The sequence below is a fragment of the Castanea sativa genome, chromosome 6, assembly GCF_040712315.1.
Source record: "Castanea sativa cultivar Marrone di Chiusa Pesio chromosome 6, ASM4071231v1".
NCBI classification, from domain to species: Eukaryota; Viridiplantae; Streptophyta; class Magnoliopsida; order Fagales; family Fagaceae; genus Castanea; species Castanea sativa.
In genome coordinates, this window is record NC_134018.1 from 56,285,364 (window position 1) to 56,302,764 (window position 17,401).

Genomic DNA, 17,401 nt, shown 5'->3' on the forward strand with positions numbered 1-17,401 from the left:
TAAGTCCCAAAAATAATTTAGGATTAAATTTATACTAAATTTCACTTAAATTTTTCTTTCAATGTACAAAATCAAATAGAGTGGCAGAAAACTAAAACTAGGTTTCATTTTTGTTGCAAAAATTAGTTTTGACAATATTTATCAATGAAGTGTTTGTTTTGTAATTACAGTAGAGCTGGAAGAGTATTTACAAGTACAACAATTTTTTAATAGGAAGGGCAATAGATTGATTTCAATAGGTTTTCGACCCAACCTGAGTACTCAACATTAATAATAAAGGTTTGGGATTTTTTAAAAATGGATTTGGGGTTCAAAATTTTAAAACTGCTATCGATTGGGAAATGTTTGAGTTTTACAGCTTAGGTACTTTTCACCTTACTGGACTATACAAATAAATTATTATAATACCCCTATTATTAATTTTATCTACACGAAACTAGGGTTTTTATATAACCAAGTGTACATTACTACATTGTCTTTTTTTTTTTTTTTTTTTTGCTCTTTAAAAAAAAACCATTATTTCTTCTTCGACCTTACTTACGTTGAAGACACAAGTTTGGTACGAATTTAGGTCTCTCAAATATAAATGGGATGAGTTTAGAATTAAATTCTTAAAATGTATTTTGGTCCGGATTTAGATCCTTTAGATTTCTTAGGGCACTCCATCAATAGGTTTTTTTAAATTATAACCACTCTTTTATAATTTAATTGTCTAGATCCTGCTATATCAGCATTCTACTAACGATACTTTTAATTATTTTGTTTGTAACATTATTTTATTATTTTAAGAGTATTGTTAATAGAATGCTTGACATAGTAAAATTTAGATTAAAAAAAAAAAAGACATAGTAGAATTTAAACCCTTAAATCATAAAAGAATGGTTAGGATTAAAAAAAATCCACTGATAGAGTATCTTGAAAAATTCAAAGAATTTGAATCCAAACCAAAATACATTTTAAGAATTTAATTCCAAACCAGAGGATCTGAATCCTTATCATTTTGGTAATGCCATTTTAGCAAGTGTATCTTTTCTTCCTGTTAAGTTCAATCAATGATGGGAGAAGTTCAGAGAATTCATTATTGGTTTTGGAATCCCCCGTCGACCTTAGAAGGATAATAATTCTTTTTTAAAACTGACAGTTTCGCATTAAAAAAGAAAAAGAAGTAGAGAAGTGTGCAAGTTCCTATAAATAAAATATTGGTGTAATTTTGCTGGTGTGTGACAGAATTTGAAGTATTGCATTAAAGACTAAATTTTGCCTATTGTATTAGTGTGGGGCACCTTTTGTATGTATTAAAATTTTGTTTGGATTATTTTTTTTTTTTGTTTTGTTTTTTGTTGTTGTTGTGCGGTTGAAACCTCTATTATTGATAGTGAATTTCGGTTTACAAACTTAAAAGTTAGCTGAATCACATTTAAATTGGGTGCTTGCTATTTTATTGTTTTAGTGTGTATTTGATTGCAATTTATATATCTATATATATATATATAATAATAGATGAAGAGGGGAGGAATTTAAATTTAAATTTTAAATTAGAGTTTCAATTTTCCGCTATGTGTCTTAAAAGATTTATTTTTAAAGAATTTTATTTTTTAATTTTAGAATTAAATGTAGGACCGCATCATACATATTCATCCAAGTGAGTTATTAAGTACAAAACCAAAGAGTTTAGAATAATGAATCGTAAAAAATAAAAAAATAAAAAAGTGCTTCACAATAATTAAAAAAACATGAACAATTTACATTTTATACTTGATAATATCTTCCTAAATTTTTTAAAAAGTTAACAAAATATAAAAATAACCACTAATAATATTTATTATATATATATAAATTATACTATACATTTTATTATATATTTTTAAATATATTTCTGCATATAGATAAGAAGAACATATATTTTTACAAATGTAGAGCTGTTGGTCAAACAAACAAACGAGAATAGCAACGTTTATTGGAATCTCTGTTTTTCAATTGACCACATTTATTATAAGCGTCATAGATTGAAGTTGCCATGTTACCTACTTTGACATCTCTTTGACTATTTGCTGCAACTGTGTCCTTCCCACTCTCAACAATCAAACATAAACCGAACCCACTTTTCTCATGCAAAAAAAAAAAAAAAAAAAAAAAATCATAAAATGACAAACAGTTCTCAGCGGCGCTTGTACAAATGATTGACACGCGCCGCTGTAAGACGCTTAGCGTGTTCTTCCTTCTTTGGTCACGTGCCAACTCTTTGCATGTTCAAAGGTCGATATTTCTCACCCACCCACTAGAGCTTTAACTCTCTCAATGTTCTTTCAAATCCATCATGTGAAAGAGAGCACAGAGAAGCTATAACAGTACACATCGGTTTTGTTTTTGTTTTTGTTTCTTTTTCGGTTCAGTTTACATTTCTCTCTAACCAAACAAAGTTTTTAAAAATCAAGGATCAAGCACTTTATTAGAAGAAAGACTAATTAACAAAAGTTCTACGAGACTATAAAAGAAAACAGCTTTTTTGCTTTTGCACTCCTGGTTTTCTAATTGATCAAATGAGGTAACTTGGCAATAAAATTGAGAAAGTCCCACCAAAATTATGAATCCTATATAGAGAAAAAGATTATAAATTCAGATTTATCAAGGAGCATGACAAGTAACTTCATGGTGTGTCCGTACTATGCATGTCATTGTCGGTGAGTTAATGTTTCTCTCTCTCTCTTTGGAACCCTTTCTGTCTACTGTGTTAGAATAGTAAGTTGCACCATAAATGCTTTCACTATCAGCTTCTACAGTGCAGTCTCTCTCTCTCTCTCATAGCAGTTCTGTGCAATTGAAAACCTCAAAAAAAGAAGCGAATCCATTAACTCTCTTAACATTGTTTTGTGCAAAATTTTCTCAATGATGATTCAATTTCTCAATGTCTCTGTACCTAGCATTTATTGCAAAAGCCAGCCTAAAACTCGCTGATAATCGTCCTTGCAAGCCCACAACATTTATTGCTACTTTCGAATTACCCTTAGAAATATACTGTCATAAGTGTTTTTAGCATTTATAGCTTCTCTCTCTGCAATTTTCCTCTGAAAGTTTCTGGCTTTATAACGTGTTTCTTGGCGCTTGTATGTGTTGGACTGTTGGTGTTTGCTACTGGTGGTGTCTTAAGGTCTGGGGAGTTTTATTGGGTCTTAAGTTTTTGGTGTTTTGTGGTAGTGGTGTTGATCCTTTAAAGGGTCTTCTTGGATCTTTTATTTGTTAGTGTTTTGTGGTGGTGGAGTCTGACTGACACTGGGGCTTTTGGGTTGTTTTGGTGTTTAGTGAGTGAAGGGATATGGGAAGGGCACCTTGTTGTGACAAGAAGGGTTTGAAGAAAGGGCCATGGACTCCTGAGGAGGATCAGATTCTTGTTGATTTTATCAAGAAAAATGGTGGGCATGGGAGCTGGAGGTCTCTCCCCAAGCTTGCAGGTTTGAGTGTTCCTACTTTATGGTGGTACTATTTGGCTAGTCATTGCCTGATGAAACTTGTGGAAACGCTTTCCTTGCTTTGGAAGTAAAAGTTGATTCATTTTTGCATTTGTTGGGCTCTGACTCTGAGAGCAAGAAAAACAACTTCCAATTCATTTTTTTCTTTCCAAAGCATTTCAGCACTTTCAAGGTGCTAGTAAGATGCTATAGACTCGCTTTGAGACTTGACTTCGTGTCGAACATCTAACTAAGTAAACTCATCGCATTTAAATTTGATAAGTGCTTTTTAAGTAGTGGTGTTGTTGAAAATGCGAATCATTGCCATAGTTTGACTTCTGTTTTATTGAATGCTCCTTGCTCTGCTTGTGTTGTACTAGAATCTATCTAAAATTTGAGAAAACTGGCTTTGTATGAATAAGGAAAAGACTGAGACATGTGATTTCTAATTTCCTTGCGAGTTGCCACATTTTGGTATGGTATATGACCTCTTAGTGTTTCTAATTAGAATGCTCATCAATGGGGTGTTGGAGTAAACCTCTATAGTTCCATATGCTTCACATATACCATACCAGTGAAACAAATTTGCCAGAGTTTACTGATAGGGTTACTGGGTTAGCACCCTGCTGTCTGGTTGCTGAAAAAACTGAAGAAAAGCAAGGAAACAGAGTTGTCATGCTATTATGGCCATCTGTTACGTTTGTCATCTTTGTAAATGACTTGCTTTCTTTGAATCTCTCCAAGTAATTTTAATATAAAAACGATTATGCCCGTACGTTTATATGAACTTGTCTTTTGATGTGATTACTATGTTTGCTTGTGTTACTGTAAGTTCATTATAGTTGTTTGTATGTCTCTAATTTCTTAGTATGTATTTTAAAAATCCAATGATAGTGCTTCCTTTTGAAAGCCAATCTGCAACTCTATAGGGAAAATTTACTAGACTGTTCAAGATATCCACGGCAACATCAACTCCCTAGTTTTATAAATCATGGGTTTCCTTTTTGTACAGGTCTTCTTCGCTGTGGGAAGAGTTGCCGGCTTAGGTGGACAAATTATCTTCGACCAGACATTAAACGTGGTCCCTTTACTCAAGAGGAAGAGAAGCTTGTGATACAGCTTCATGGCATTCTTGGGAACCGGTACTTCATTTTGCTTCCTTTGCTTGCATTTAAATCATGACTTCTCTGGCTATTAGAATCAGTCCTAATTTGCAGGACTTCAAACTATATCAACTATAAAAGTAGGGAGTACACAAACCATATGGCAGAACATTGAGGAGACCATTATTCTGATGGGTACTGCTGTCTTCGGAGGGGTTATTAAGCCACATGCTTGGTTGATCTGCATGAATTAAAAGTAAATGTAACTTGAAAGTTAAAACAAATAATACAGTGGTGTTTGGAAACTGTCCTGTTTTGTAATGCATACACAATCGACATTCAAGAATCAAAACAAGCTGCAACAACGATAATTTCATCTGCATTCCCTTTATGCTTTCGCAAAATCAATTTTCTTGTGTGACATCTAACACTTCTAGAACTCGAACTTCTGCTGCTGTATATCATAATCAAACTAGAACTATTACAGAGTGAATTTATTGGAACCTGCATTATAAACCTTCTGCCCTATTAATTCACTTGCTAAAATTTTCAGGTGGGCTACTATTGCTTCACAACTACCAGGTAGAACTGACAATGAGATCAAGAATTTATGGAACACACACCTGAAGAAGCGACTCATGGGCATGGGCCTTGATCCACAAACACATGAGCTCATTACCTCTTGTTCTACGACTGTAAAAGCACCTGCCTCCCCTATCACTCGCCACATGGCACAATGGGAGAGTGCTAGGCTTGAAGCTGAGGCCAGGCTTTCAAGGGAGTCATCACTCTTCAATCCAATTCCTCTGGGAAAAACCGATTCTGACTATTTTCTTCGCATTTGGAACTCAGAAATTGGACAATCATTTCGAAAGTTCAATAGGGAGGATAAAACTGCATGCCAGAGTCCAGTTTCTCAGGCATCTTCATCCACAAAATGTGGATCAATCTCAGCCACTACAACTGAGATTAGCCCCATTTTACTGGGATCCTCAATTGCAGGAAGCAATCAAAATGAAGATAATGAGTGCAAGAGTTGCAAATCCTACCCTGAAGAGATAATGGTTGGGTATTATACCTCAAGCTCTGATGAGTTAGAAGATTCATCGGACAGTGCATTACAGATGCTGTTGGATTTCCCCATTAACAATGACATGAGCTTTTTGGAAGAAGACGTAGATAAGTACTCTACGCCTTCTGCCATGTTGACAGAAAACTCATTCATCTGCCCACTCTGAATCATGCCTCAAATGCTTGCTATGTATTTGGAAGCCTCTGCTACCTGAAGTTTGTCCTGATATTTTTTTTTTGGGAATTTTAGCTGTTAAGGAATTGAGAGAGCAAAGAGTTGAGCTAGTTCAAAGTGTACTTCAGTCAGTTATTTGGCTGATTACAGTTAGAAATGGTGCTTTACCATTTTACCAGGTTTTGTTTATTAGATCAGGCCTGTTATTCAGTATATATAGGACATACATATTCCTCTCTTTCATCAAGAAACACCAGTGCCAGAAAGAGTCTTTCTTGTACTCAAGTGGTGTTGATGTTATAATATGGATGCTCATTAATATTAACTATTATTATTTTTATTCCAGCTATGTAGCTATTCCTGTAGAATTTCTCTGGCTTTTCCACAACTGAACCTTAGCACTATTTTTGTTTATGTTATGAGATGGATATTTTGAACGTAATTTCGATAGATACGATAAGATTTGGTTCCTTGAATAAGGTATAAGACCAAGTCCTTCAATTGATTTTTCTAGATGTTAACATATAGCCTATTTTGTACATGTTGCATGTCTTAACATTGCTGGTTTGAATCAAGACATATCAATTGTTCTTGATTCAAGCCTAATAAAGGGCTTTATAGCTCAACTGTTTTGTATATATATATAGACTTATACACAGACAATTATTTACAAAGAAATATCATTCAGAAAATAATTCACTTTTTTTTGGTACATGGTATCAGAGCCATATTTTTATGGCCTTTAGGAGTCTCTTTCCGCCATTGTCCTATGCTCCAGTAGCACACCAAAGGTGTTTCCCTTGCACATACCCTGGTGAGATCAAGCCTTACATTTATGAGGCTAAATTTGCTGCCTAATGTTGGAAGAAATCCTTTCATGACTCATGCTAAGTCATCGTTTCACATTCTTGATGCAATTAATAAATATCATCTTTTGGCTAAAGGATATATGATGAGATCAAGTCTTACATTTATGAGGCTAAATTTGCTGCCTAATGTTTGAAGAAATCCTTTCATGACTTATGCTAAGCCATCGTTTCACATTCTTGATGCAGTTAATAAATATAATCTTTTGGCTAAAGGATATATGAGGGATTGTAGGCACTAATGACAAATTACATTTACGAAGTTATCAGCAGTGCCCAGACAATTTTCTTACCAAAAACAAGCACAGCATAGCCAAATGAGTGCTTAATACCATTCAAAACAATACCGGAGATGGTTCAAATAAAAAGTATTTGTAAAAGAATCTTATTATAGATGAAAAAGAGTCATCCTCAAATCAACATGCTAGTTCTATGCACACAAACTATTATACCTTTACTGATTTCCCCATCAGTTTACAATTACATACAAAATGAACACATAGTGAACAAACAAGAAAAATATAATGAAAAACCGGGAATTACATTTGAAGTTGAATACAGGCACAAAAGCATTTCAAAAGCAGTTCAAAAGCAACCGAGGAACTTCTTTGGAATGGTTCCGGTTGCACGATATTTTGCAGATGTCTCCTCTGCCTTGAGAAGTTCTTCCCCACGTCTAGCTTCAACCATTGCCCTCTTTTCTTCTGCTTGCTTATGAATCAAAGCGGCTTTGTTCTTCATTTTCTCTGCATAGTCTGCCTTCTTCTTTTCTAATTGTTCCTGTTAATAATTTGAAGTTGTTAAAGTTGATTCTAAACTGTAAAATACTGAATATTCTCCAGTATAAATGGATTCGTATTCCATTCAACGCTTCAATTGTAAAGTGTAAATAGGTCCTCAGTTACCGCGCATAGCACATGATATAGATGTGTCCTGTCATTTCTAGAAAACATCACTATATGCTGCCATAAATTAATGATTATGACCCACATTATCATGTTGCAGTACATACTACATACCAATCAAGTAATCAAGGTAGAGAAAGTATGATCATGGTCAACAACAACATAAGGTGGGTGGGGGCAACCAGAAGATGAATCTGAAACAGAAGGAACAGAGGCCAGATTACCTCAATTTTTCTTAGTTCGGCTTCTATAGATGCTTTCTTGCTGTTTTCCCATGCAGTAACAGCAGATAACTTCTTCTGTGCCCTGTTTAACAGTTCAGCATAGTTGCAATTATTACTATAGTTTCAACAAATTTTAAGCTTAAGTAGAGATAGCAAACATAAAGTTCTTTTCTGAACTACAAAGGACATAATTATATTAGCATTAATCAGAATTTTTGTTTAAGGAATAATATCTATTAAAGCGTGAGAATTGAGTCTTATATTGAGGACAACTGAAGAAAGTAAGTAATTGATATGCATAAATGATTGGGCCCAAACCCATTGACTTAGTTTTTGAATTGAAGTGGTGTCTCAACAATAAATCAGTAACAAAGACTTACTTGTTTACTGCCTTAGATTTTTCACTTTCTTCCCATGCCTTGACAAAAGATAATCTCTTCTCCTTTTCAACATCTGCTAGAGCAACATCTGTAAAATTCAAAGCAGGACATCAGTTATCCACGGGGAAATTTGATGAAAAAAGATCAAATGAATAAATAAAGTAATTGGATCTCTAAATCTAAAATTTTTATATTATTGTTAATTCAATAATAGTTGGTTTTTTTTGTTGAAACTCTTTTTTTTTTTTTTTTGTATGAACAAAAAAGAAAAAAAAAAAGAATTACACATCCCATGGAAATTAATCACCACGTTGTGTTTTACACGGTAATTTAGAAAGAGAGTTAGTGGTCTAGCGTTTATTTATCACATCATTCACTGAAGTTAAATGAACAGAGTTCATTTGGAAATCCTTCCATGCCCATAGTACAAAATAAGTTTAGGACTCCACACATTGTTTAAAATACTTACAAAACAAAAACACACATAACGGAACCATTTGAAATGCTTCATGGAACAAAATAGGCTGTGTCCAATTTCTGGGGTACATGAAAATGTGCTAAGTTTCTTCATGGTCACCAAATTATAGTGAATGAGAAAATAAATGTAAGTTGAGAAGTATTTCGAACACTTACCTCTATCGATTGAACCCTTTGAATCTTTCTTCACCACAGGTTCTGGAGTCTCTGTTACAGACAATAATTCAAATAGAATTACAACAGATCACATTCTGTTCAACTTATGATTCATTATTAATATGTATGTTTAATATCAATCAACCCTTGACCCTATCTAGATTTCCACAGTTTTTCCCCTGAAGAGCAGGATTTAGTCCATGACTTGCATTTAATTGACTATTATTGGATACAACCTAGTTTTCTTTTTGATAAAAAAGATAGATGATAGATGATATTATTGAAACAATGAAGAATGAAATTATTCCTTCTGGCATTTTCTTAAATAATGTCAATATGGTTAATGTTACTCTCAATCTCTGTATCAGAAAACAGCACGAAGTGGATTCCCTGACTCTCAAATTTTGGATAACATGACTGATGTTGAAACCACCATCATTATCAGCCTTTATAAAATCCATTGACATCACCCAACTTCGAATGAGTGAAAGAGGGTCCTAATGCTCCATTTCTAAATTCCATGAGAACTAAATAAAGGAACTTTTATAAAAAGACAGTTTAAACAATGTTGAGCTAGCATCCATTACGGGATACATATCAAGCTTTATAAAGATATAGTAATGCATAAAAAATGCCTTCTAAGGTGATTATGGAAAAAGGAAATGATATTGCCACTTTTACATGGCATCCAATGAAACAACTCACTTGGAAGGTAGATTCTCACTCTAGGAAGTTCATTACTTAAAAATTTTAATGCTTATCTTTCCAAAAAGAATGCTGCTTTTAAAAGTTAAAGTCCAACTGGATTCGTTTAATGAAATGATTACATATAATTGGTGACTCTGTTAAACAATTGCATTAAAAAAATTATATTAAGATATTTCCACAAAATCATCCAATTAATTACTTGAAAAGTAAGGATACTAATAATTAAGGCGATTTAGCCATATCAAGAGCAGATTTACAAATCAAAGTGACATTCAAACATAAAATGACTTTCCCACAAAAAAAGATAGAAACAAGACAAAAACACTAATGGAAGTTTTTGGCACAGTTGAGGCCGAACCAAACAATCAGATGGTACCCCTGTCTTCTAGACTGAAATTCCTTCCTTACCTAAACAAATTTTTACCTATATACGGATATACCCAGTCTTTTTTGGATTTTCTATAGGCTACCATACTATGAGCACCCTGGAATTATTTCCTAGTTCCCCTCATTGAAAGCAATAACAAAAATGAGGAACTAGAAAAACCATGATTTGAGTTTGAATTTGAAAATTTATAATCAAGGAATTAATTTGAGAAATAATTGCTAGTATATATAAATTGTTTGATATGAATTCAATAATTGCTACTATGATCATCCATAAATTTAATCAATAGGAAAAAAAAAAACTCATAATTTAATCAAGCCAAATAAACTAAAAAACAATCAATCCAAATCTTTTCTCTTAAATACTTCTATCCAAATAAACCAATGATGAATTTGCATGGATTCTCCAGACCAAACTGAAAGTTAATTTATAGTTCAGAAAATAGATTTCAAAGCAATCAATTCAACTTCACACGTATGGAACAGAACGAACGACGTGGGTGTGGCAAACACTACCTTGTCTTCCGTTTGGCAAACAGCAATAAAATGAACCCAAGTACGAATAGTTGAACGAAAAATCAAGCAATAAAAACAAAAAAGAAAAAAAGACCCAAGAAGGAAATAGAAAGAGAGAGAGAGAGAGCTCACTCACTCTCTGCTAAGGTGATAGCTTTGGAATCGTCAGGTTTGGGTTCTTGGTGATGAACAAGAGCTTTCTCACGAGCTACATCGTTTGGGACCTCAACAGAAGCCAGAGGTGGCTCAGAAATGGCTGGCGTTGTTACGGGTTCCACTTTGTTCATCACCTCCGTCTCCATCAATAATAACTAATACTTATCACTTCCAAAGTAGTGAAAACCAAAGAAAGAAAGAAAGAAAGAACCCAAAAGCTTTGAAATTGAATGGAGAATTATAGAGTAGCTAGCTACTGCTATATCTTTCTATTTTTGGAAGTGTTCGATAGATAAATGAGAGTGCTACGTGGGACCTTTTATATCCTTTAGGAACTACGTAAAATACGCGCTCAGGTTATTGGTCTGGAAAACACAGGGTGTCTGTTTATGTACACGTGGCGTGTGAAGCGATGATCATGGAAGAGTGTCGCGGACCGATTGATCAGACGGTGGACATTGAGAGTCACAACGTTGTTGGTGTGGTTGATGTTGTTGATGTTGTTGTGTGCCGACAAAGGTAAATCAATTGGGTACGGGTAAAGCGTATAAAGGGTTAAAAGAGATTAGGGAATAGAGAAGTGTCGGAGTCTCGGAAGGAGGGGATAATCAAAAATGATAATGAAACGGAGATGCAATGATGTCGGTACGCGTATTGCGACAGTTTTATTCGATGAGAACAGGGATGAGTTTCACCAAACGACAATCATTTTTTCTTCTTTTTACCATGACCATTTGAGGATTTTCTTTTTCACGAAATGGACCGTTGTATTTGAAAAAAAAAAACAAAAAATAATAGTTAACGCGTGCAAATGGCAATGTCCTGGTTTTTATGTCTTAATAGTTATTTTTAATTGCTAAATTCAATAGTACTACTTATAGATGTGACTCCAAATTGCTGATAGTGGGGTTGTTCATGAGTTAGGTTTGGCTCCACCCAGATTCAACTCGATCCTGGCGGGTTGGTAGAATAGACGACCCGTCGCTGATCGTGAGCACTGATGGGTCAGATCGAGTTGATTTCGATCGAAACTAAGAGAGGCAGTGACAAACGAGATCTCACTGAATCTTAAAAAATCTGGTTTAGATCTCGACGAATTCGAGATTGAGAGAAAAAGGGAGGACGATGGTTGAGGGAGAATAGTAGTTTTCAACAAGATATATTGATCGGTTCGATTTCCATCGGGTTTCAAACCTCTAACTGCCACTTGACCTGCTTACATCGGTTGCTAATGCCAAAGACTCACTGTCGATTGCCTCCTTGTTTGGATCGAGTTAATTTTGGTTCAAGTGGTGTTGAGTTGGATAATTCCGTCAGGTCATGGTTGGGTTTAAGTAGCCCTAGGTCCATGCTCCTTGGACTCTTCTAATTTGGATTTCTCTAAATGAATTACATTCGTGACTTCAAGGACCACCTTGAAGATTCTTATCAACTGTAACGAACGTGGAAGGTACCATGGCTTCAACCTTGATAGCAAACTTGAAGAACCAATCTTCAAATCACTTGTTGACCTCTTGGTAATGGTGAATAGAGAGGTTTAGGGTTGTTTTCAATGTGGTAAGATGCAAGTTCTCCAAAATCCCATTTTTGTAAACTTTTATGCGCCCTTATATGGTTTTGCATCCATGACACAAAATCCCACTTAAACAACCGACTTAATGAGCTTAGTTAGAATCCAAACTCTTGATTCTAGATTGATCGAGACTCAATCAAGAGTTAGTTGACATGCACTTGTCAATCATTAGAGAGACAATTGATCAATTTGAGATTGCCTTAATCAATGATTACTATAAATATAAAGCACTGTCATTATTTGTGTGCATACCCAAATGTGCATTATTGGGCTCACCATCTATTTGTATCGTGGGCTTGTAATTTCCTCCTACGGGTGATCCTATGCTCAGTGACCCAAATGATTTCCAGTTTCTGCAAGCCCTCCTCCGCAAGGTTGCTTTCCTTTCTGAATTCCCTCGCTCTTCTCTATCAGTCCTCTCTTCCCAATTTTCCCAACCCTCTTCCTCTTCCTCTTCATCCTAGTCTCTTATTTATAGTGTAAGGTTAGTGGGAACGACATGATTATTCCTGATTATTAGTGGAAATGGGGGTCCAATTCCATTGTTTCGAAGTGGATGTTTGTTGGGAGTGGCAGTAGTGGCATTGGAACTGGTTCCCACCTCCTATGGGCTGTTCGGCGGCGATATTCCCCAAGGTTCTACCGGGCAGTCAAGACGTGTACCCCGAGCAATCATGTTCCCATCTAAGATGCAGTTGACCGAGATCACAGGCCCGATGTGTCTTGGGCCAAGCATCGCGACACGAGGCTCGGGCCTATGGTTTTGTGGGCCTGGGGCCTTACCTCGTATAAGGGGTTGGGCCAGGAACCATTCCATAGGGCCGAGGTCAAAGGCCCAAAGGGCTCGGGGATCCCATACCGTACAATTTTAATTTTTTGGGACATCAAGTACTTTCTTTCTTACAAAAAAATTTTTGTAACTAGACAATATAATCGTAAGTAGGCAAATAAGAAGAAGAGAAACTACCGCAAAGGCTTCTATTAGGGCTATGCTCAATTAGATCTTTATAACCTAATAAGTGATATGCTATGGATAGAGACCTATGCTTCGTTAGGGGCAACTAGTGAGTTTGCCTAACGAGGCTTTGATGATCAAGTTAGTAAAGGGAAATTACAGAGAAATGGTGTTTTTAGTGCGCGTGCACACATATATTTTTGAATAGTGATGTGGTATTTTATAGGGCAAGAAAGGGGTGTGCATTTGGTATGAATTCCTGCTCATAATTAGGTCATAGGCTTTTTCAGTAAGTTGTCCCTCCAGGTTGGTTAAGTGCACATATGCTAGGATTTCAACCTCAAAAAATAGTAGGCAAATAGAATAAGTTCACTCGCATCTCATGCGACTATAAGATGGTGAGGTGCAATAAATGTTGATAATGGAATAAAAGGTACATTCGATGAATACTCATTTTTAGGTAAATTCTACTCAAATACTAATCTGAAGATCAGTAGTCATAAGTCTTCGGCCACAAAATCATCGACATGGTTGGACCGACGTTGATCTCCGGGATCACTGGCCAAGGTAGGCGTGGCGACCAAGGTAATCAGGTCTCCGGTCCTGCCTTTGTTATGGGCTTAACAGGCTTTGTGCTGAATGGACACCACCATTTCAGTCTTTACAAGGCCCTATGATCTCTTTCAATCAGTTAAAAATCATAAAGCACGCCTTATGTCACTACAAGCAATGACCATCTGCTCTTTTCACAAGAAGGAATTTTGTAATTATAGGGCGGTCACCATGTGAGGGGACCCAATGTTTGGCCGCTTCGCATTCATGCAGATTTGTCATTTGTGTGCTGGTGAGTAGTGACCACCAACTGGCCGGAGAGCTTAGGAGAATCAACATGTGCGTTGCGGGCCATGAATGGGGCTTCTTTGGATTTTTGTATCTTATTTGATGCCTCATAAGTCGTAAAGGTGGTGTGTCTTACAATGCTTGGTGAGCTTCTTTTTGTTCTTAATTTAAGATATTAATTATGATCTATAATCCACTTTGTACGTGCTAATTCAATTATTAATCCACCTTTTATTTTTCAAATCTACTATTTCTCTTTTTTGGTTCTTCCTAACCTAATTTCAAGATGCTCATGAGAAGAGATGAATTGTATATAGACAACAAACTCATCACTGATTCACTAGTTATTTTATCATTTTATTTGCTTTTCATGTTTTACTCTTGTAATTTTCTTTATATGAACATGCAAGAGACGTTTAGAAAGTGTTACTTCTCCACTAATGTTGTCAAAGGTAAAAACTATAGTGTATAGTCGCCATTTGAAAAGTTACTTTGGACCTTGTAAAGTTTTTTCTTAAATTGGTCCTCTTAATTTTCTTCATAAATCAGGCCCAGACAAACACCACTTTAACTACAATTGACATTTACCCTAAAAGTGTTGGCTTGTCGAGCATGCATACTTTTTAGTTTCTTGGTAAAATTTGAATTAGAGGAATCTGTCTAGTAATGTCTAGTGATATAGCCATGTTAAGCGGAGTAAGTGTATTTTCCCACACTAAATATGAATTATATATAGGACAAAATTTAGTTACAAAATTTGTTGTAATCTTAAACTATAAACTCACTCAATATCTTTTTATTGGAGGTGAATTTTAAAAAATCCACCATTGGATTACATATTTTTATATCCTCTATGTTTGCAAAATTTCAAGAAAATTAAAGATCAATAGTTATATCATCAATAAAATTTTAAATTGCAAGTTTTTGTAATTTAAAACTATGTATAAAATATAAGTTTATAGATTATATAATAAATTATATCCGATTGATACAAAATTTAACATGTGTGTTAAGACTTAAGAGCGTAAAGAACATGCAATTCAACGATTAAATTTTCAAAATATGTAGTAAGTTTTATGATATTGAGTGAGTTTATAACCTTAAACTACAATCAATTTTGTAACTAAACTTTATCCATATAAATATATATGGGTTGGATTTAAGTTACACCTGGTGTAATTCTAGACAATGTTACATCACTCAGTATTTTTTAATTAGATGCGAATATTGACAAATCCACCGTTAGATTATATTATCTTTGTATATTTTTTATGCTTGCAAAATTTCGAGGTAATCAAATATTAATAGCCATGTCATCAATCAATTATTAAAATTAAAATTTTTGTAGTTTAAAATAATGCATAAAAGATGAGTTTATAGATAAAATGGTAAATAACATCCGATTGATATGAAAATTGGCATGCATGTTAAGAACATATAAAACATGTAATTCAACGATTGAATTTTCAATATATTAATTCAATAAGAAGTTATTGGGTGGTGTAGCATTACTAAGAGCTACACCAGGCGTAACTTGAACTCAACCCTATATATATATATATACACACACACACACAAGGACGGAGCCAGAATTCTTAGTTGAGGGGGCAGAAGTTTGAAAAAAAATCATAAAAATCCAAATAAGTATCTATTTAGTATTTTTAACAAATAAAACTATCTTTTCTTATATATTATATTTCAATCATTTATGAAAAGAGAATTAGACATTCTTTTAAATCTAAAAAATCATCAATGATTGTCATAGAAGGAATAATAATTATTACAAAGTAAGCACTATGCATAATTCATTAGGTAAATTTTTTTTTACTTTTCTAAAGGTAGGTTCATTACTTATCAATTTATAATTAATCAATTTGCAATTTATGAATTTATATATTATCAATTTATTAGCTAGTTATAGTACTATGAGTCACTAAATGTGGGTGTCACAATTTTATTTAGTTAAGTTTGTGTGACATTTTATGCAATTGTTTTGTCTTTGTTTTTGTTTAATTATTCAGCCACACTTGCCCATTGCCCCACACCAACTATTACCCCACTACCAATAGTGTTATCTAATCAACTGCTTCTACCAACTTCCCACAGTCCTACTATTGACACCACACAATTTTACAGCATATCTTAATAGAAAAATATAGTCACACATAAGGAGATAGAAAAGTCAAAATACATAAATCAATATGTAAAAAGATTCCAAGAGATAGGCAAAACACATAAATGCGTATGGAGGAAGAGAGAAAAATCAAATGAGTCTCTGATTCACTGGCTAGAGAGTCAGGCGTTGCAAAATGCAAAGAAAGAAGAAATACTTGCAATGATAATGGAGATCTGATTAGCAACGGTGAGTGAGCAAAGTGTAAATGCGTGGTTGCTGGCGATGGCGATGAGGCATCAACCTGCAAATTCTCTTCGAGGCTGAAATGGTTTTTATTTTGTTATTACATTCTAAAAATGGGCTTACTTATTTTATTAAAATTTTTAACACTGTTTAGGCTGAAATAGATTTTATTTGAGCTAATTTATGGTGTTGTTTGGGCATTTTTGGGTTTAGGGTGCAAGAGTTTGGGGTTGACCTGTATTATTGTTTGAGCTTTTTTTTTTTTTTTGGTTTAAAGGGCCAAGATTTTGGAGGGGCCAGGTTTAATTGTTTTTGGGCCTAACTTTTAAATCAAGCTCATTATATATATGTGGGGACACAATTTTCAAACCAAGCCCAAAATGTAAGGGATCTTGGCCCAGTGAGCCCAGTACAATAAATTTGTAGAGAGTGGGTCAAAGAGCTAGGCTTTAGTGCTTGGATAACAGTTAATATAGTTTTGGATGATGAGCCAACAAGAATTGAACCCGGTTTGTGCGAGAAAGTTGGTTCTCGGCACAGTCCGAGGAGCTCTGTCCTAGCGTATATTGGATGACCATGGTTACAGGAGTTGTTGAGATTGCTATAGTGCTTTCTCTTCTCCTTTTTTCATCTCTCCTTCTTTGGGATCTCTACCCTTATTTATATTACTTCTCTCTTTTCATCCTTACCCTACACGTGGACTACATGTGGACAGTTGATGGTTGTCCCATCAGCTCCCTCTAAAAGTCTTCTGGTTGTAAGGTTCCGTAATCTGTCGGAGGTCACTTCCTCATTAATGCGGTGGTAGCTTTTCCTTAGATATTTTTGAGTCCTTATCCCTCTTGTACGTTCATAATACTCGTTCTTATCATTAACTTCTGCCATCGTCGAATCTTTAGAATTTATACTAGATTTGCGTTTGGCTTTATCAGGAGATACTTGACTCGGACCACCCATTCTTGTCGGCCAAAACCACATGCTCTCGGCCAAATCACAAACTCCATGACCCCACAATATATATATATATATATATATATATATATATATATATTTTTTGGTTTAAAGGGCCAAGATTTTGGAGGGGACCAGGTTTAATTGTTTTTG

General features: G+C 34.7%; 2 protein-coding genes across 4 annotated transcripts; one reads left to right on the forward strand and one right to left on the reverse strand.

The window, feature by feature from the left end:
* The first annotated feature begins 2,307 nt into the window (after positions 1-2,307).
* LOC142638377 (transcription factor MYB17) lies at positions 2,308-6,140 on the forward strand. 3 transcript variants are annotated; one of them, XM_075812409.1, is made up of 4 exons: positions 2,308-2,681; positions 3,301-3,449; positions 4,459-4,588; positions 5,103-6,140. In XM_075812409.1, exons 2-4 carry the CDS (start codon positions 3,314-3,316, stop codon positions 5,785-5,787), a joined length of 951 nt encoding a protein of 316 aa, XP_075668524.1. In that variant the 5' UTR covers positions 2,308-2,681; positions 3,301-3,313; the 3' UTR covers positions 5,788-6,140. The 3 variants fall into 3 exon arrangements, with proteins under 3 accessions (XP_075668524.1, XP_075668525.1, XP_075668522.1); XM_075812410.1 differs by lacking the exon at positions 2,308-2,681 and adding an exon at positions 2,808-3,148; XM_075812407.1 differs by lacking the exon at positions 2,308-2,681 and having other exon boundaries at positions 2,809-3,449.
* Positions 6,141-7,032: 892 nt separating this feature from the next.
* On the reverse strand, positions 7,033-10,880 carry LOC142639188 (remorin-like). Its single transcript, XM_075813313.1, has 5 exons — positions 10,551-10,880; positions 8,804-8,854; positions 8,171-8,258; positions 7,791-7,872; positions 7,033-7,441 (listed from the first exon to the last, which is right to left on the reverse strand). The coding sequence occupies exons 1-5, from the start codon at positions 10,714-10,716 to the stop codon at positions 7,247-7,249; spliced, it is 582 nt and encodes a 193-aa protein (XP_075669428.1). The 5' UTR covers positions 10,717-10,880; the 3' UTR covers positions 7,033-7,246.
* Positions 10,881-17,401: the final 6,521 nt, after the last annotated feature.

Bases quoted from the DNA above. Each gene is read 5' to 3' on its own strand.
- LOC142638377 (XM_075812409.1), top strand. From the start codon at position 3,314: ATGGGAAGGGCACCTTGTTGTGACAAGAAGGGTTTGAAGAAAGGGCCA. The intron at 3,450-4,458 runs GTTTGAGTGTTC...CTTTTTGTACAG, and splicing joins GTCTCTCCCCAAGCTTGCAG to GTCTTCTTCGCTGTGGGAAG. The intron at 4,589-5,102 runs GTACTTCATTTT...TAAAATTTTCAG, and splicing joins CATGGCATTCTTGGGAACCG to GTGGGCTACTATTGCTTCAC.
- LOC142639188 (XM_075813313.1), bottom strand. From the start codon at position 10,716: ATGGAGACGGAGGTGATGAACAAAGTGGAACCCGTAACAACGCCAGCC. The intron at 8,855-10,550 runs GTGAGTGAGCTC...TGTCTGTAACAG, and splicing joins AGCTATCACCTTAGCAGAGA to AGACTCCAGAACCTGTGGTG. The intron at 8,259-8,803 runs GTAAGTGTTCGA...TGAATTTTACAG, and splicing joins AAAGGGTTCAATCGATAGAG to ATGTTGCTCTAGCAGATGTT.